This window comes from Nyctereutes procyonoides, unplaced genomic scaffold (assembly GCF_905146905.1).
Source record: "Nyctereutes procyonoides isolate TBG_1078 unplaced genomic scaffold, NYPRO_anot_genome, whole genome shotgun sequence".
Lineage (NCBI taxonomy): Eukaryota > Metazoa > Chordata > Mammalia > Carnivora > Canidae > Nyctereutes > Nyctereutes procyonoides.
Genome location: NW_026575082.1, coordinates 19,942,158 through 19,963,532, shown reverse-complemented (window position 1 = coordinate 19,963,532; position 21,375 = coordinate 19,942,158). Strand labels below are relative to the sequence as shown.

General features: G+C 39.0%; 1 protein-coding gene across 16 annotated transcripts in view; it reads right to left on the bottom strand.

The window, feature by feature from the left end:
• LOC129514588 (transcription factor 4) overlaps positions 1-21,375 on the bottom strand; it is a 356,507-nt gene that overhangs the window by 121,464 nt on the left and 213,668 nt on the right. For 13 of the 16 annotated variants that reach the window (XM_055333282.1, XM_055333286.1, XM_055333278.1 and 10 more), the window contains 2 exons: positions 4,363-4,492; positions 3,834-3,883 (listed from right to left, as the gene is read on the bottom strand). In XM_055333282.1, coding sequence (XP_055189257.1) covers positions 3,834-3,883; positions 4,363-4,492 — 180 coding nt within the window. The remainder of the gene's footprint in view (positions 1-3,833; positions 3,884-4,362; positions 4,493-21,375) is intronic. The other 3 variants (XM_055333281.1, XM_055333284.1, XM_055333297.1) reach the window with 1 other exon arrangement.

The window sequence follows — 21,375 nt, the reverse complement described above, 5'->3', positions numbered from 1 at the left end:
ATGTGTTTCCATAGCGGTGGGCACAAGAAACTTCCTGAAAGATCACGTCTTTGTGCTTTTTATGTGTGTTTGGAAAAAATATTTTAGCACAGTCCAATGTGAAAATTTTTTTGCTTTCTAGATTTTAATGCCTCCATGTAAGTTTCTAAGAATTATGGATCATTTTCCCCCAAAATGTGATTTAATGTGTCCATTTTTCTCAGCACGAGTTCACGATTCAGTATGTATGCCCATTAGGCTATTCCAAGATCGGAAATCTGCTGGAAAGATGTTAAGTTTAAGATCTACAATTTCAGGGATCCCCGGGTGGCTCAGCGGTTGAGCACCTGCCTTCGGCCCAGGGCATGATCCTGGGGTCCTGGGATCAAGTCCCGCATCAGGCTCCCTGCGTGGAGCCTGCTTCTCCCTCTGCCTGTGTCTCTGCCTCTCTCTGTGTCTCTCGTGAATAAATAAATATTAAAAAGAAAAAAAAGATCTACGATTTCAAAAAGAAAACCAAGACGTAGAAATCAAACAAGAAGTTCACGTGCAGATTCAAGAAACCAGACAGGTGAGGTGAATCCTGGCATCAACAGAAAACCAGGCTTCACTACTGAACTCTGATCAGAGGGTGAGGCTACAGGAACCTGGTGTGTGACTGACACAACATGGTACAGTCTGAGCAGAGAACACGAAAACGTTCTGCAGTGCTAAGCAGGGCTCTTGTGGGCAATTAGATAGTTGTCACTTCACACGTACTTTCCTTTAAAGACCCATCACCCCAGCCCTAAGTACAGGCCTCTGTGGTCCAGAGGGACAGACTGCCTTCCCTCCACTGCGCCTGTGCACAGCGACCCCTCGGGATGGTTCTCCCGCCACCCTATCACTGCCACGCTCCTGCAGTGACTGGAGGTCTCTAGACACGGTGCACAGCACACACACAGCCCACGATCCTGCCGGGACCCAGGCATGCTGTTGGGCCAGGCTTCTGTTTCCTTCTCCCACTGATGCTGCAGTATTCTCAAAAGCAGGGCCAGGCAAGCCCCTCGCCCTCAATCCTGTGAAGATCCAGCCTAATGGTGACAAAAGGGGGTCCAGCCTCTGTATTCTGGTAATGCCACAAATAATACCTGATTACAGATGTTACAGTTTAAATTTTCTTTGTTTTAGGTTAAGGAAGAGAAAGGGCCCATTTTGAAAAGAAAAAAAAAAGTGAGTTGACACAACAGATTGTGACAGATTTATTACTATTTATCATGGTAAATATGTATGGAAGAAAACATGTAAATGTCGTTATCTAGTCATAATCACTCCAAAAGAAACCTTTTATTAGCCCCAGTTTCTTATTATTTGTCATGAAACTACTCTCACATACCGAAGCAAGTTTTAGGAAGTACCTCTTATCGGGTTTATATGCATGATTGTTTTTTGAGCTTAAAAAAGAATAATCATGGCAGAGGTCTAAAAAAAAAATGAAAATATGGGTCTATTGGGGTAAACGTGTTACAGTGACTACTGCGGACCCCCTCTTTAGATCAAATTAAAATACATATTTTGTGCAGTGGTAATGCATATGGACCTTGTTGTAAGTAATGAGCAAATCAATACGCACAACAAAGCTAATATAAACTAAGTTAAACTGTGATTAAAACAGAGCCGAGAGTTTTTTTCAAAGTAGTAACAATAAATAGACGGCTGGATTCTAAAATCAACCAAACTAAGTTACTCTTTTTGCTTAAGAAAGAAAAAACAAACAACAAAATGACAAGGACAAAATTTCCATTTCAATTGAATTTTCCTCCTTGTCTTTCAAAAAAACAGGCTCTAGTTAACAAAAATGTTGCTTAAGGACCATTAAAACATTCAGCCAGGATAAATTCTCTAAGAAGAGTAAATCCTGAACTGGCCACCAAAAGCCAAAAATTAAATACAAACTAAATTTCCAATTCCAGACCTACTGCGAAGAGAGGAAAGTCATCTTTGTATTTCTAAACATACGACAACATACCAACAACACACAAACTGTCTAAATAGCAAAGAAAAACCTGTATCAGTGAAATTTTCTACAGTGGCCACTCAGCTCTAGGGAAATACTTGAAAATTTACAATGAATTAGGAAAAATTACTGTTGACAATGATTAAGCAGATAGATAATATCTAATGCCACACCAAAGCACTCTTTGGAAATTGTGTAGCTTTCTGCATGATTTTAGCATTGGGAGGAAAAAAAACAAAGTTTACTGGACTCTGAGGCATAAATAAGGTTCTCCAGCTTTATGTTTCACATGGCTTTTATGGCACACAGCTCCTCCGTCATTTCAGAAGAGTCAAAGGTCCACTTATTGTACTTAGTACTGTCCATATTAGGTTCAGGCATGTTTAAAATGTAAACAGCTGTGAGGACTATATCATTTGAAGTTGTCATAAAAGCTATTAAAAGCTAAAGTTTCATCTACATTAAATCCACCACAAACTTCAAACTTCAAATATGCTGACAAAAACCCGAGGGGATATTAGTCAATTTCAATACAGCATAGAAATTTAAAGAATAAACCATTCAGTACATTTTTTAAGCGACTCACTGGTAGTCCAAAGTGACTACTTTATATGCCATTGGCAGTTTTATTTACACAATATTTTTCTATATTTATGGATAATTTTGTGATGCTTCTTCAACATTACCAAGTCTGTGATAATCAGCGTACAAAATTTTGCTTTTTTTTTTCCCCGATAATAAAGGCTCACTCTGATATATTCACTTAATAATTTTTTGGATGAGCTGAACTGAAATCAAGTCAAATACACAGGTGTTTGGGTTAATCTAATCTTAGCACATTTGCAAAACCTATTATTCTCCTAATTTATTAAAAACGAAGTAAAGCTAGTATGCAAGCATTGATTGGTGATAGATTTTCAGAAACCGAAATATCACTTTATTTTAGAGGAGAAGAACTTACAATAGGGCTCATTAGCATTCTTTTCAAATACTAGTGCCCTACAGGACACAGGATTAAATTAAACTAAATCAAAACTGTGTATCTCTACCTATATCCATCTCACAGGAAGGAAGGATGAAAGGAAGAAAGAAGAGAGGAACTCATATTTTTCTTCTACGTGAGGAGGAAACCACTAGGAAAAGACAGGCTCTGAACAAAATTAAATAAAACCATCCAGGAACTCAGATTTGAAAATATACGTAGGAATTGAAAATAGGGTATGGTTTATTTGGTTGTGATCTCAACCACCTTTTGCCACGGTGGGAGACTAGAGGGATCTCAGCAGCCGGAGTAGAGCTCCAGGTATGAAAAACACCCAGAATGCTCTTGGTTATAGCTGGATTCTTGTGGTTGTCACCTGGTATTCCAGACACAAATGGCTACTGATGCGGCTACCTTTGAAGCTTTTATTCAGTAACCTCTCTAGAAAATAGAGACATTCTCTCTGCACTCTGGGCTGAAACCCATGTAAATTTTTCCTAAATCCCCTCCACAAATCTCCTTTCGCATGCAAATCCATAAATCATCATAATACCGACAAAGAATTTAACCAACAGATGAAACTAATACTCATTCTCTTGAAAGCCCTGTACAGGTAAAACTCCTGGAACCTCAGGCACCTTTTCAAGGCTCTCTTCAGAGCTTAACCTGCTGAATAGCAACACAACCACCCAGTCTTCCAGGATCTGCAATTAATCACGCCAACGTGGGTCAGGTGGCCGGACGTGCAGGTCGCTTCTCCCTCATCCACATTCTAGATAAACATGCTGCTCTTGCCCCCCTCTCCCTCGCCTCGATCCGCAAAACAGACCACAGTGAACAATATACAAAGCAGGGGGAAAAAAAAGCAGTACTTACTGAAGATGGCAAACCTGGAGGAACTTTTCGAACTTTCTTTGTCTGCACCTCTGAAAGAAAACGAAGAGGCGGTGAGGTCCCCGCATGCCCAGTTTCCTAACTAACACAGATTAGACCACGAAGCCATTTAGATCAGACCAGATTTTCTTAAATCGTTACCTTAGCAAAATGTCAGCACCGCTATCGTATTTTATTCTGGCAGGCATCAAATTCTGCCTTTTTCATAAAAATCAAGATATTTAACTTTTTTTAAGCTATGATTTTTTTTTAAGTTGCCTTATATGGGCAGCCAAGAGAAAACAAGAAATAAGCATACACCAAAATAGTTCTCCTGCTACTAGAAGTTGTTAACATACCCATCCAATGTACTACTGGGGAGAGGTGGTCACGAGCCTGACATTTGAGCAAAATTTCATGGTTTTGGAGGGTGGGGTGAGGGTAGGGTGAGAAGGGTGGTATTGAAAGAGAGAGGAGGAAAGAAAAAGACTACTAATAATCACTCAGGCTTTCAAACAGAGGAATACCTTACCCATAGCACTACTGTGAAGAGGCCTCCTTCGGGGGTTATTGCTAGAATACTGGTAATACTGGGAGCCAGGTTTGGTGGGCGACAGGGTTCCTGGGGTGCCCATATCCATGTCACCTCCAAGGAGACTCTGCTAAAAGGTTGAAAAGGGAAAACAAACATAGAAGGTTAGTTTTTCACATTCGCCACCCCCCAACTGATTGTTAGTACTTAAACCAACGCAATAAACAAAACAGCATCTGCTAAGCAGCAACAATTACAACACAACCAAACAAAAAGATAAGCAGTCGAAGAAGCTAGCCCAAAGTTTGTGATTTTTTTTTTTTTGATTCTTGGCTTTTGATAGGAAGATAGAAGGTGATTCTCTTTAAACAGTATTTTCATCTTAAGACAACTCACATTTTAATTTTTTTAAGAAGAGGGCATTTATGTAAGACTCATGTTTCTGTTGATATTTTGTTTTGTTTTGGTCTTTCTTTCTTTCTTTCTTTGTTTCTTTCTTTCTTTCTTTCTTTCTTTCTTTCTTTCTCTCCTTCTTTTTCTTTCTTTCATCTACACTTAGGCTCCTATCTGAGAGCTCTCCATGCCCTTCCTTCACGAGAACCCAAGAAGAATCTGATTTTTTTCGGACGCACACAACTTCCCCCCGCTGCTCACACTGGGGGTGAGTGAGAACGCTCCACTCCACTGAGGACTCTGCTTCCATCCATCGGTACAGCATTATCCCCCACGGATTTACAAGCACCCACGGAAGCGAAAATGCCAGCGGAACCAAGGAGTAAATTCAAATCTCACACTAACTTTCAAAATCATAGACATAGTAGGCATTCCAAGCTAACAGGAGCAAATTAAAGGACATTAGAATGCCCTCTTGAGGACTACTGGAAGCTAAAACACATCCCCACCGATTAAACATTTACCTGAGCTCTAGAAAACTTCCGCAGATATCACTAACTTATCACAGGGTGATAAATTACTAAACTTTCGAAAATGAGGACACACGAAAGATTCTGTAATAATATCACATTTTCTAAAAACTACATAAAAACTTACCCATAATATATAAATCGCCTGATTATACTCTGCATTGAACACATTGTTCTTTTAATTAGTCTGATGTGCAAGAAAACAAGTGTAGATACTACCATTTATATTAAGAACAAATTTACTGTTTAATAAAGAAATTTTAAAATTAAGTACTAAAAATCTAACTTTATCGTTACTTGTAATCAACTTTTACTGACTGAACTAATTACTGTCCTTGATAAAGTACAGAATGTGTTTTCCCTAATCTAAATTCTAATCACCATGTCACTCACAACAGACTTAGGGATGCTTCACTAACACACTATTCACATGCAAAATACTCTAAATAGGCCAATTATGACTCTGCCCCTGTTCCCTGGTTAACCCGCTGAGAACTGAAAAATTTCACAAGGCAGTCACCAACTAAAACAAAGAGTCCTTGTTTTAAATTAAGACAGTCTTTTTGATTCCTAAATAGCTCAACAAAGTGGCATGTCTTCTAGTGAAAGCAGTTGGTCAAATATGACCCATAAGCTGGAAAATCAAAAATTCAAACCTCCCCTTTCCAGTGCCATATAGCTAAATATCATAAAGAGAACCTCTCTATTCCAAGGGATTTTTGTGAGTGCTGGATGAGTAATATATAAAGGACTAATCAGCTACTGACAAGCTTGCCTTGACTGGCTCCAGTATCAGACTTTTCCAAGGGATACATCACAAACGTTACTTTCAAATAACTTTAAGGATGAGATTTGAGGTTGGAGGCTCATTTTGAGCAAAAACTCAGTGCGAGTATCTTAATATTTGCCACATCAAGATCAGAGAAAGCCAGATTATTTACCAGATAAAAATCTAACATCCCATGCTCAATTACTGCCTCTTACGAACTCAAGAAAGATACAAAATGCTACCCAATGACAAACTAAAATATAGAGCTCTTTGTAATAGTTTTCTATAAATCAGGAATCCAACAGCTTAACATCAAATGATTTCTTTATCATTTTCTAAGTGGCATTCAACAATTTTAGAATCTCAACCTGAAATTTTGCTCTTGGTGAATCTTATTAAGAAAATCTGTATTTAAGCCCAAGTTGTCTTTGAAATTTCCATCAAAAAAGCTGTGAATGATTTAAATCACAACCTCCTCACAGTCTGGTAAATTTACAAATAAGCCTTCCTTTCATGAGAAGAGGAGTTTGAAGATGACATTATTGAAAACTTTGTATTTTAGACAGACATTATTCCTCTTTCTTCCTTTTTCTTTTTCTAAAATAATACAAAATATTCAAACAAGGACTGAGCAGATATGTTGAAATGCCTGCTTGTCTTCTTAATGAGCTTAACCATTGCTTAATTCTTGTTGGTCCTAGTGGCAAAGGTTTCCACTCCCAAGAAAGTAGATGCATTCAATGGGTCAGCATAAAAACAAACAGTTGGATAAAACTGTGTTTTAGTAGCATTCACAACAGAGCTGTGAAAAATGTAAAATGATAACTAGAAGATCGCTAACTGGCCGTGGCTGACCTTACTGTTGTTAATTTAAAAGAAAATCATTTCACGGGCCAGTTGTAAATAAATCATGCACCCAGCTCTTGCATGTGCAGCCCATGAACTCTGGACAGTGACAGAGGACTAGGACCAGATAGCACTTCCAAACATGTAGAGGCTCATGCTAAGCTTTTCTTTCTTTCTTTCTCTCTTTTACAAAGCACATTCCTGTTTCTTTCTTTCTAGACCTGTTTGTTCCTTTTTCTTTTTTCCCCTCAGACAATAGAATCATTCTTCTAAAGCAACAAAAATAAGCATTTCCTCATACTTAAGGGGGCCCTAATCACCCCCCTAGGGAAAATTAAGATAAAAATATATGTGTTCTTATTGTAGAGTATACTTGTAAAATGAACAATAACCATTTACTATTGTTTGGCCTTTACATCACACATTTAACTCTCTTTAGCAACGAGAAACAAACAAACACAAAAATCTCCACTGGCTAGAAAACCTGAGTTTACGAACTTAGAAAGTTAATGGCATTCAATTTACTAAGGTAAATTGAATATGGCACAAAATGGATAAGGCATTCATTTACATATGAATTCACCTGCACGAATATAGATACATATAAAGACAAATTTACACTTGATAAAAGTTGTTCGAAAGCTAAAATCTACTTTCAAAATGGGCCAGTTCGTCTTCACCTTAAATAAGATTATAAAGGTTTCAGGGTTTTCACATTGTGCAAGCTCATGCCTGCGGTTATGCTGGGTCCCAGTACAGGGCTGCCGGGGTCCGCCAGGAAACACTGGAAGCAAGATGTGGCATCTCGCAGAGCTAACCTGTAAATCTTAAACCCATAGTTTAGCATTTTGTTTAACTGTCTGAGTGTGATGAGATGAGCCCTTCCCCTTCTTCACTCTTTATTTTCTTCCAAAGACAAACAATTTTAAGACTTGAAATGCCCTAACCAAAAAAATTAGAATATGCTGACTTTGTTAACTGGGTTTAAATATATTGGGGTCCTACCACCAATCCTTCAGCAGAAAGCCAGTCCCACCAGAGCCCCTCAAGTGCCAAATGCGGCATTCTCGCTGAGGGTCCCTTTCCACTAAATTTTTTTGTTTGTTTTACATCAGATCTGGGTCTCAACCCTGCCCCAATTCCTTCTGGGGGGAAGCTTTTTAACATCCTTGATCAACCACTGAACTTTGCTTATGCAACCAAGAATGCAAACCATGAATTAAACTTGAGTAACAGAATAGCAGCATATATCTCAAATTAGATTTATAACTGAATGGTAATCAAAAATAGAACTCACTGCTTCGAGCTTAAATTATCAACTTTTTTCTTGTTAATCTAAAATCATCTTGCTCTGAACGATTATTTCATTTCAGTCAGCACTTTAAATGTAATGGGTGGGTGGTACATTTCTACAAAGGAAGATTATATTTACTCTTAATTATAGATATGAGTGAGATCAGAGTACGATGAATGCTGCTTTTTGGCTTATAATTAATTCATCTAATAGGTGAATGACCTTGAATTTCAGAGTTGGAATCTGGGGGAGGGGAGAGAGAGAAAAGAAGTAGGAGAAAAAAAATCATCTCTGGGGAAAAAGCAAATGTGCCCCTGGTTTCTTAGAGCTTTCTCTGCTTTTGCGTCACACTCCCATTACGTTGTGATCCGATATCAGACACAACATCTTGGGGGGATGTTGTAGAACAGAGAAAAGCAGTCTCAGATGAAACCAGATTAAGCTCCTTTTCTGAACTATTGCCAAATGCTTGTGAGTCTAATTCATGTTTGGGTATTCTAGTACTCACACAGCTGCAATTCCATTCTTTCATCACAAACCTAAGTGATGTATAGTGGCTTTGTATGGCGAACTGACTCTATAAAGCCAGGAATTTTGGAAGGCTTTACGTTAATATGGAAATAAAATTCTGAACCACTATAAAACTTATGAATGCTGGATATTTGTATGGGTACCTAATAGACTTTGCAGTACTAAGTGCAAAATACACATCGAGCAAAATTGCCAATTATATTGGTTTAAAACACTTTTTTTTCTTTTCTTTTTTTTACAGAAATCGCAATTGAGGTCATTTCTACATAGTGAATTCTGCACAGAATTGGGTTTTCAAAGACACTGCTGAATAAGATTCCTAACAGCCATGGGGAAGTTTTTGCAAATCCCTGTCGAATAGCTGCTGCTGAATTTGCCATTTTGACCACAGAAGGGCCATTGCTGACTTACTATAGTAGCAGGAGGGGGCGATAATTTTGCTGCTGTTGGCACTTACTCTGCAACCCAGAATATATCTCACACCAAAGGGCAATGAAGAACACAATATTTCCACCTGTCCACTTTTGAACTTCAAAGCTCAAAACTGAAGGTCAGTCTTTGGACAGTCTCTATTCCCGATAGCCGAAGGTCTGGGAATGCACCTTTACAGTTTATTTTAAGTTCTGTCTTATGCTTGGTTTCAACAAAAGAGAACTCTGGAAACTCAGATAAGATGCAGGGATAACTTTTATAATCAGAGACTTAACAGATTGTCATCGTGCTGCAGAGAAATGTTAATTATTGAAATTACCATTTAGCAAAGAATTTCTTTTAGGGGCTTTTGGTCAAGGCTTTTTATTTCTCCTCTGAATGTGTATGTAGTGTGCCTTGTAACAAGTCAGAAGTAGCATCCAAACCTCTTAAGGAAAGAGAGAGGGCTTGAGGTCAAACAGATCAGTTTGAACCCTAGCTCAGAGGCATCCGAGCATTGTGACTAGAGGTTAGTTATGCAACTGCTCTAAACACTCGTTTCCTCTTCTGTAAAAATGGAGTAAGGAAAGCCCTAATCCAGGGTTTTCGGGAGCAGATGAAACAACATATGTAAAATGTCCAGCGGAGCTGGTGTCTAGCACATAGTTACCCTCCTTCCTATATCCGTCCCTACAACTCATAGTCCCATATCACAACCCACTGATGACTATTTACAAGATTCCTCAAAAGCTGTGAATGATTCATTGGCAGTGAGATCTCCTACTCTACTTTGAGATTAAAAGTATACACTGAGATAATAATTTTGAAAAATCATCAGAAAAAAAAACGAAAAAAGTCAAATATAGGGGATTGCATACGCAGTGTTGATAGCCTCGTGGCCTACAACTGCACTGACAACAAGATATGGCTAGTTTTGATCCATATTGAATAAAGAAACTGGCCCACAATCAGTCTGGCTAATTTAAACTAGTAGCCATTTTCCTGGAACTGCCACAAGAATTACTTGAATGGCTCGTTTAATTTTGCTTTCAGGAGCGTGAGCAAACTGCTGCTGTGAATTCAACTATATGTGAGACCAAACTAGTCACACTACGTATTGCACAACTAGGTATGCAAAAATAAGACATGTATTTGATGACATTTTATTAATCATGTGATGCTAAATAAATTCAAATTCTTACTATTGCATTAGCCACTGACAAATACCTTAAAGAGGCTCAATATTCTTTTTCTCCTTGCAAGGCCAACTACAGAATTTAATGAATAGTATGTGATATTTATCAAGCACTATTAAAAAATCTAGGGGCACCTGGGTGGCTCAGTTAGTTAAGCATCTACCTTCTGCCGGGGTCATGATCCTGGGGTCCTGGGATTGAGTCCCATGGAGGGCTCCTTGCTCAGCACGGAGCCTGCTTCTCCCTCTCCTGCTCCCTCTCCCCTTCCATGTGCTCTCTCCCTCCCTCTCTCTCTTTTTGACAAATAAATAAAATCTTAAAAAAAATAGAATTAAATACAATGAAATCTATATTGCCCCATGACATAACAAAAGAAGAAATAAATGAATGCACGTCATAGGCTTTGCTGGGAATTTGCATAACCTCCAAAGAATTCAATTGACCTTGAACAAAATTATTTATTTTTATAGTGATTATATTTCACCAAACATTAAAAATTCAAGTAGATTGTCTTTTTCTATAAAGAAACACAACACCTTATATTTAAATGTTATAATGTGATGCAAAGGTTGCCATGGTAACTATTACTTAATGTATAGCAGAGTAATAGTCAAGTAAAAACTCATGCATTTTGGTATGGAAATTACAACTGCCCAAGGGTTGGCAAGATTTATGCATTCGCCTATTTGACTACCTCTCAAATTAAAAAAAAATTGTATACAATAAAGTGAGGAGGTCTTTTGGTGGTTTCTGAAAATCCATTCTGGAATCCCAAGTCATCTATTACATATTAAAAAGAGGATTTTTATTTGTTAGTGAGAAGGGAGAAATTTAGCAAAAAGAAAACAGGAAAGCAATCAGGATCCTACAATAAAAATGGATTTGAAGAAATCTTATACAAACAATATATAATTTAAGATAACTACCTTCTTTTTGGTTTATGCTCCTTCTCAGTTCAGGAAGTTTATTTAATATATAATATGATAAGTGTGCTATAATCACTACTTGCCTGAAAATGTTTCTCTTTACCAATTTTCTTCCAAAGCAAAAATAGAACAATTTGAATAAGACCTGTTAACATACTAGGGAATTAGCACCACTTCTCCTATAAATATAAACATGTGGCTATAATAAACGTGCTGAAAAGTATATTTGGCCAGGTTGCTATTTTAGTCAAATAAAGCAGTATCAAAATGTCACATGCCAGTCTTCTTCGTATTGGGTGGGGAAGGTTCCACTTCAAGGTTGTTATAAATGCCTTCCTCTTCAGTAAGGACTTATAGAAACATCTTTTTTATGTTGAGACTGTCCTCGTGCAGGACAGGATCCAGGATCTCCATCTGCTCACCCAGCACTTCGCATGGGTTCTCAATTAAAGTCTAATAGCCAACCCATCAGATTTACTAAAAAAAAGTTATCCTGATAACTTTTGGAACTTGTGAATAAGGTGACAAGCCTATCACGCGACATGAGAAACAGGTTGTCTGGAGAAGCAGTGAATGCACAACGGGAGCTTCAAATCATCGTGGAATTTGTGAAGTTGACTCTCCTCCCAAAGCTGTGCACGGCCTCCTGCTTCAAGCGGGTCTGCTTTCGATGTGCAGTAACAGTTTACCTCCCAAAGTGCTCTCTCTCCAATGCATGGCTTATCAAGCAGGCATGGCCCTGAAGGCCAAACGAGCTTATATGCTGCTTAAAAGGGAAAATCAATTACTCCTATTTTAACTACCTATTGTCCGGAGCTCAGAGACCCGCCACGGCAAATACTCACTAAACACTGAAATGAATGAATGCAGAACTATTGCTATTAATCAAACTGAGGACTTAACTATTCTGGGTTTGGGTTCTGGTTTTGTTTCTATTTTTTAAAGACCCTATTTTTATTCATTCATGAGAGACACAGAGAGAGACAAAGACACAGGCAGAGGGAAAGGCAGGCTCCCCACAGGGAGCCTGATGCTGGACTCGATCCCAGGACCCTGGGGTCACGCCCTGAGCCGAAGGCAGACACGCTCAACCACTGAACCACCCAAGTGCCCCTGGGTTTTGTTTTTGTTATCTATCTATATATCCACTGAGCCACCCAAGTGCCCCTGGGTTTTGTTTTTGTTATCTATCTATATATCCACTGAGCCACCCAAGTGCCCCTGGGTTTTGTTTTTGTTATCTATCTATATATCTATCTATCTATATTAGTTTTTTCTAGCATCAATGTATTCCATCAGTCATTCCAATTACTATTGCTGGGATAATAATAATAGTAGTAATAGTGGAGGAGGGGGAGCAGGAATGTAAAATAAGATCAGTGGTAAGGGTACAGATAAGGGTACACTGATAAGGGTACAGCGACAGCCATTCGCAGCTGCAGATCCCTTCCATACTAACAAGGCCGAAGATATGACCCCCACTGGACACATGAGGACATTCAGAGTGGGAACATGTCTGACCAACAGACAAGTGGCTGGCAAGCCACACAACTGGGAGGACAGTTCAGTTACATCTGACATCAAGGCCTGTGCTCGTCCTCCATCCCCACACACTCCCTCCCCCTATTCTGTGCACTTGGTTTTTCTTGCCCTCACTGGGACCATTAGGAGGAGTCAATCTGGTTCTCTCCAGTTCCCCCTAACACCAAAAGCTCAAATTTACTCCAGAGGAGCCTCTACTCAGGAGAGGAGGACAGGCCTGGGCGTGAGTACCACTCAGCCCCTTGATAACCCCCGACAATCTGTCCAACCTCTGCAGGCTTGAGGCTCCTTGTCCGGGGGAAATGGCATTACTTCTCCCACCCCGTGCAAGAATGAACCCAAGTAATAGAAAGCACACAGCAAAGTTTCTAGCACTCACTTAGCCTTCGTTAATTGAGGAGTGTTGTCATATATGTTGTACATGTAAAATATCCTACTATAAATTAATACAATTGGATTATGTAACATCATTAGTAAGTCCGAATGTAGCATGATACATTATTGGCTATAAGCAATACTCATACGTGTATTACACACATTTGCGACAGGCCAAGGAAGTGTTAGGCTGTAAAACACCAAACCCACTTGAACAATGGAAATCTCAGCTCTTAAGTCTGAAACTTCCACTGCTCTGGCATTACTGTCTGCAGCCCCTTGTCATTCATTTTTCTTTTCTTTTTTTTTTTTTTAAAAGATTTGTTTATTTACTTATTCATGAGAGACACAGAGAGAGAGAGAGGCAGAGACATAGGCAGAGGGAGAAGCAGGCTCTATGCAGGGAGCCCCGTGTGGGACTCGATCCCGGGTCTCCAGGATCACGCCCTGGGCCGAAGGCAGGCGCTCGACTGCTGAGCCACCCAGGGATCCTGATTTTTTTTATTATTATTTTATATCGTCTTTTTTTTTAACTTTTTATTTTAATTCCAGTATAGTCTACATACAGTGTCCTATTAGTTTCAGGTGTACAGTCAGAGATTCAGCTCTCCCATACATTACCCCGGCTCATCACGCTCCATGTCCTCGTGCATCCCCATCCCCTATTTAATCTTTGCTATTCATTTCAGACCTTGATTCCCACAGTGTGGTCAACTGTCTTCTCCAATAAAGTTCAAATTCCTTTTTCTTTTCCTTTCATATCTTGTTGTTATTTCTTTTTGTCCCCAGCCTTCTTGCATTTCAGTCCGCTTCCTTCTAGACTTTTCCTTCTATTTCATCTGAAAACATTCATCTGCTGCAACACTTCTCATCTTGTATGGCAAGTGTTGATGCATCTAATTTCTCCCTTCTAGTCTGGAGGTTCCTTAAGGGCAGAAAGGGAGCCTCAAGCGTCTCGGTCTTCCTGGCATCTAGCACAGTAGGTCTAGTCATAGTAAATCTTCAATAAATGCCAATGGGATTGATTTGTTAATCCATAAGCTAAAATTGCTGACTATGCCTACAGGATCACGGTGGTTACTGTCATGAAGATAACGTCCCCGTTTCTATCCCAGCAGACGTACAACTCCCACACTTGTATATTCAATCTTGCCCTTAGCTTTCCTCCTTCCTGTGTCTCTGGAGTGGTTTTTCAAAACACCACCTCCTGAACGCTTCACAAAAAAAACCTAAAATTGAATCCTGAATATGTGAAAAGACTCGACACACCTTTCCCACAAAACTTCTGCTGCTTCCTCCACGCAGTTTCGTAGACTTCTGGCCATAGAATGGCCACAGGAGACGAGAGACAGAAATAACGTAATCAAGGCAAAGACTTAGGAACTGAGCGTCAACGTGATACAAAAATGTTGGTATGTTTCTTCACAGGAAGTGATATGGCCTAAGCTTTCTTAGATTATTCACGTACCAATTTGTCTGAACTACTCTGACTCAGCTACCGCTTCCAGAATGCCACGGCTAAGTACGAAGAACATTGTTCTAAGACAGAGGTCAGGGATCCCTGGGTGGCGCAGCGGTTTGGCGCCTGCCTTTGGCCCAGGGCGCGATCCTGGAGACCCGGGATCGAATCCCACGTCGGGCTCCCGGTGCATGGAGCCTGCTTCTCCCTCTGCCTGTGTCTCTGCCTCTCTCTCTCTGTGACTATCATAAATAAATAAATTAAAAAAAAAATAAGACAGAGGTCAGTACATTGTTTCTTAAAAGGCCAGACAGTAAATATCAGGGTCTCTGCCAGCCATCTGGTCTCTGTTTCAACTGCTCAACTCTGCTGTTGTAGTACTAAATCAGCCACACATAATACATAAATGAACAGGTGAGGCTGTGTTCCAATAAAACTTTATTTATAATAATGGCTACAGGTTGAATTTGGCTCCAGGCCATAGTTTGCTGACCCATTTTTCAAGCTGAAGGTATAGTGTTTTTTAGGACACATGTTCAAAACTCAATTATTTCACCACAGTGGAAATGCCGTAACATTTTATGGACACTGTCTTCACCCCTTGCTCTCCCTGCCTGTCACCCCAGCCCCACCCAGAATGTTTGTATACTGCCGTCAGAACTTCGGTTTCTCAAGCTCTGAGCTACCCCTGTTCTCTCTGCAGACAGATCTTCAGAGCTTTCAAATATTATCACCCCCATCAACCCCTACCCCACTGCCAATCTGGCTCTAGTCCACCTCTCATGCTTCTCCCTCCTCTTGCACACATTTAGCACCTACTGTGCACTGAGCACCTACTGTGCACCAGCCACTGTTCTAAGCCCTGGAGATACAGCACCTCCTCATTCATATCCTCCCCTCAACTTGGCTTAAGTACGTGGAGAGGCACATGGCATCCAGGTCTCTTCACACTGCCTTCTCACTCCATCATCTCAAGCCACTGCTGATTTCAGAGCTCCAGCCTTGACCTGCACAGCATCCCCACGTACACAGTGACCCGCCCTCTCTTTTGAAACTCCATTCAGGACTCTCTTATTCCATGAAATCTTCCAGAGGCAATACTCAGTCTCCAATCTCTCAGTTTACTCAATATTCACACAAATATTTTTTTTAAGATTTATTTATCTATATTTTAGAGAGGGGTAGGCAGGGGCAGAGAGAGAGGGAGAGAGAGTCTCCCTCCAAGCTCAGACTCCATGCTTAGAGTCGAGTCTGATGCTGGGCTCATCTTAATGACCTTGAGATCATGACCTGAGCCCAAACCAAGAGTCGGGACGTTTAATCAGCTGTGCCCCCCAGGCACTCCTCACACACATATTTTATAAGCAGCCTTCAATCTTTATCAGAAAGATGATATTTTAACAATAAGCAACCAACTGGCTTTACAGAGCTAGGAAAAGATTATAATTTTTAACTTTTCTGATAGTGATTGTAGACCACTGATATCCATCCACACTCTATTTTCTCTCCTAGGATGTAGGATATATATGTAATAATAACGTATTTTATTATGTTTTCTCAAGTTCTGCATTATAAATATATTTAGATATTCAGCATGACACTGACTGAACTAGTTCACAAGACAGTTTAACAAAAATCATAAAAGGGCCCAGATTCAGCAGCACAAACACTTTTGAAACACCAAAATACTCTCAGATAACAATTTTTAAAGGAATCGATTCCTTTAATCTTTTCACACAAATATTTTGCAGAGAAGTGCTTGTATAAAATTAATCTGGTGATTCAAAATTAAATTAGACTTTTAATGCAAATCCAAACAAAATGCCAGATAAGAAAAAAAAAGGGGGGGGAGGAAGAACATGGAATCCTGAAATGATTCTAAATTTTATCTGGAAAACTAATGCGTGATAATTATAGCTAAGAAAAATTTTTACAAAGAAGTGAGTTGAGAAAACCTACTACATATACATATACATATTTTAAGCAAAGTAAATTAAAACAATTTAGTACTGCTGCCAGAAAGGACAGACATAGCAATGGAAGTATGTATAGAGATATTTATTATAAAGCTATAATTTAAAAATCGATGAGGAGGGGCACCTGGGTGGCTCAGTCAGTGAGGCGTCTGCCTTCAGCTCAGGTCATGGTCCCAGGGTCCTGGGATCGAGCCCCATCCCATGTAGGGCTCGTTGCTCAACAGGAGTCGGCTTCTCCCTCTCCCTCTGTCCCAGCTCACATGTGTTCTCTCTCTCTCTCAATCTCTCTCTCACTCACTCTGTCTCTCAAATAAATAAATAAATAAATAAATAAATAAATAAGTGAAATCTTTAAAAAATTAAAAAAAATACAAATTGATGAGGAAACAAGAAATTATTCAATAAATAGTATCAGAACTTTGTTCAGCATTTGAAGAAAAAAACAGGAAATGAGCCTTTGCTTCAGACTTTACATCAAAATGCACTTAAATGGTTAAAACATAAAGCCAAGAAAATAAATATAAGCAAAAAAAATTTTTTTTTAAATTTTAAAGTAAAGAACACTGGGATCCCTGGGTGGCTCAGTGGTTTAGCTCCTGCCTTTTGGCCCAGGGCCTGATCCTGGAGACCTGGGATTGAGTCCCACATCGGGCTCCCTGCATGGAGCCTACTTCTCCCTCTGCCTGTGTCTCTACCTCTCTCTCTCTCTCTCTCTCTCTCGTCTCTTATGAATAAGTAAAATCTTTAAAAAAAATAGAGAAGACTTTTATCTATGATATTAGATGCAGAAAAATCAAAGAACATATTAAAACCTCTGACTACCTAATTGTTTTTGAAACATTATGCAAGCTACAAAAAAAGTTCAGAAAAATCCTTGCAATGAAGAATTCAAAGGAAAGATAAATACCCTCAACAAATAAAAAGCTCCTTAGATTGCAATAAAAAATCATGAACCATTCCTTTATAGAAAGAATAAATTTGAAATTTGGCAATAAATATATGAAAAGACATTTGGCAAGTGACAATAAGACAAATTTTCAGCTGCCAGAGAGGAAGTTCACTTGCATATATAGCTAATAAGAATGTAAACTGGTAAAAACTCTCTGGAAGGCAATTTAGAATGTACAGCGAAATTTTAAAAGCACATGACTTTGAAATTTCAATTTTAGAATTTTACCCAAAGGATAAAATTGGACAAGTGTATAAAAATACATGTGAAAAGATGTCCATGGCAACTTTGTGTTTATGAAAATTAAGAAAATCCTAGCAGTAGTTTTGTTAAATAAATGAATAAGTATGAAATGATGTGCTAAGTTTACATTTAGAGAAAAAAAAAAGACAAGTTTTAAAAAAATGTAGCACCCACTTGGTATGATCAATTATTCCAAAAAGTCGCCACAGGTTTAACAATTCTCTAACAATTCCTCCATAATTGCTTAGTCAAATCATGAGGTTTTATTAGAATATTTCTTATTTTGGCAAATTCCATTGCTTACATTTATTATAAGTAACAATCTTGAATAACTTCACAGAGTAGAGTTCTGCAAGATAATTTTGGATAGCAGGAAAGGCTGAATGAAGATTATATTCATTTCAGAAATATTTCTTGAACTTTGTTTATAGCAAGATAAAGAATAATCTGATGGTATTTGTGCATGCACAGCCCAGGTGACAGCTGCCACAGGGGTTTATCAGATATCTGAGGCTTTCTATAGAAAGACACAAAAAAAACAAACCTTTCAATAGCAATGTAAAAGGGACAAGACCACGTGGCCAATTTTTTAAAGTATGAGAAGTGAACCAATTTTCGTTTTAGTTTCTGCAGGTCAGTTGTCATTATTTATAATTTACCAATAGTCACTGCAGAAATATAGAAGAGGGGAGGCTGGACTTAGCAAGTAGGTAGACTCTTCCATTCTTCTTTTGTAGCCTCCTTACTGCATTTATCTAAATAATTTTCTACCCAAGTGTTGGGTAAGTGCTCGGAGTAAGAACAACTCAGGGCTGTAGGAATCCACTCCACATATCACAGTGGTCCAGGGCAGTGGTCGGGCCGCTTTTCTCAGACACCAAACATCAGCCACTGTCCCCCAAGTGACCGCGGACCTGTCACAGGGAGCCCGTCAGTCTTTCAATTGCGCAGGCTTCCAGTCACAGACAGGTGGAAGGCCTGAGCTCTTCCAGATGGGAGGTACTACTTCCCAAAATTATTTTGAACAATTTGTTTGGCCATGTAGATAGGACTTCTTTGTTTCAGATTTCCAAATCTTATGTGAACTGAAAGAAGCAGATCATTAACACAAAGGGCTTAAAATCCCTCACCAAGGATATTCACTTTATTTGTTATCTGGCTTTTGTTCCTCCAGCAAAGACAGATACTCATTCATTTATTTTCTGTCCGTGGACGGGTCCACAGTCCCTTGCCCTCAATTCTGATTTCCCAGAAGCTCTGAACACTTTCTGTAGTTCTGTGACCAACCTAACCTGAACCGATGTAAGGATACCTATAATCTTTTTTTTTTTTTTTTTAAATCCCACTGGGTGTGACTACTCGTGTGCTTGCTACAGAGGAGTCCCCTACTTTTTACTGGATGCTGAGTCCGATCCTGTGGCGAGGGCTACACGGGCCAAGTTACATGCACCCTGTTAACTTGCCAAACCACAAAGAACTGCTGAATTCTGCAACAGCTATGGCTCTGACGGTTGAGGAATGGTGGCCTATAAAGGTTGCTTTCCAACAAAGTGCTTCAGGCATGGTTTGAAAGAAAATTTAGTACAACAGTCATATTTTAATTACTTCTCAGGACACTGTCAATACCTAACCTATTTAAAATAAAACTGGCAAAAAAAATTAAAAAAATAAAATAAAACTGGCTTTCAATCCCCTTAGAATATTCACACTTAGGTTGCTCAGGTTAAGCACATCTATTTAAACATGTCCAGTTGATTCACACCCAGTAGATCTCCTAGTAGCTCACAGGGGGACAGTAGAGACCTCAACTTGTTGCTTGCCATACAGTAGTTTTATTTCTCCTGGAGAACCTTCTCATATTCAGAACTGCTAATCTTATCCATGAACATCTTTGGGTTGTGCCCTACATAACCAGCTGCTTAATTTTCACTGCTATTTGAAGAAAGTTTCATGCATCCCAAATAATAGTTCGACTATTCAGGTTTCACCCATATAGGAGAGACAAAGATACACTTCCTTCAGGACCCACTACAATCTTTGCTCTGAAGTGGGTGCTCCACATTCAAAGTGAAGTTTCTCTAAAGCTCTTCAGCACACAGCTCTAAAATTGTCAGGGCAACATGGGACAGAACATCCGTGTCTCTGTGTGTGCATAATTATGTACATTTATGTACATTCATACTTGTATTTATTTACTTATTTGTACACAGTCCCCATTCAAACACCTACAAACCGATCTGTCATCTTCCCTCCTTTTGCCAACATAGACAACTCTCTTGCGACATCTATTCCTTTGCCTGAAATGCTACTACTGGCTAAACAAGTTGGGGAAATGATGATATATCAAGGACTTTCCATAGTTCAGTCAAATTTCAGGTTCCTATTGTTTTGTGGAACTCTCACCAATGCACCCAGGGGTACAAAGGATGTCTTTGGAGAACATGTGCAACTCACAAGGTTATCCCTTTAGTAAACATCATTATCGTATTCCAAGAACCATTCTACGCACTGGGGATAAATCACAGTACGACAACATGGTACGTTTATGGATGTGCAAGAAAGCTTGAACAAATAAATCAATACAGGAGGCTAGAAACACTTGCCTCATCTAGAGAACTAAGTTAGATTCACAGGACAACCTGTATGTTCAGCCAGAAGAAAGAATGTAAAATACAATGAAGATCTGTAAAAATATGCAAAATGAATGAATTATAGATGATTACACACCAGATGAGATTTAATAAGGAGAAGAAACTTCATTAAATTAATTTTTCTGGAGTATTTGGTAACCTCCAATGAAATAACCACCAACAGAACCTAAAGCAACAAGTGACAGATGATGGGCAACTTCAGGATAGGAGGAGTAGGCTGGGAGAGCATGAACTCACTGATTAATCCAAGTATCATGAAAAAAGAATGATCAGATGTTATCTGCCTCTTGATGTGAAGCAAAATGATGCATATAAGATAATCCACAAACACACACACAAAAAAAACAGAAAGCACATCTTATGAAGCCTTTAGGTCCAGCTATCAGTTCACAGGAGATATGGAGAATAGAATAACATGTTGAATGACACCACAAGTAAGCAATTAACCAAATCCAGATTTAGGATGTTCTACAGTAAAAAATGACCCAGGTATGATTAAAGAGGAGGAGGATGGAGGAAAGTTATGGATCTTTAAAAGACTTAAGAGACATGATAATCAAATACAACATGTTTGGTTTGTTTAGATTCCGCTTCAAACATGCCAACTGTAAAAGACATTTGCAAGGCAACTGGGGGAAATCTCAGTGTGCTAGTAAAGTATTATTGATAGTTTTGCTAGCTGTTATGCCGGCATTGTGGCCATGAAAAGCAAAGGAGGAGGGCCTATTTGTTAGAGATCCTCCTGAAATATTTATATGTGAAATAATATGCCTATCTGGGATCTGCTTTAAAATAGTTCAGAAACATAAAGTAAAAGGGATGCTATATAAAAAAAATAGGAAAATGATGACATATCTTTTGACACTGGGTGATGGATACATGGTAGAGCATTTTGTAATTTCCTCTATTTTTTGTGTGTATT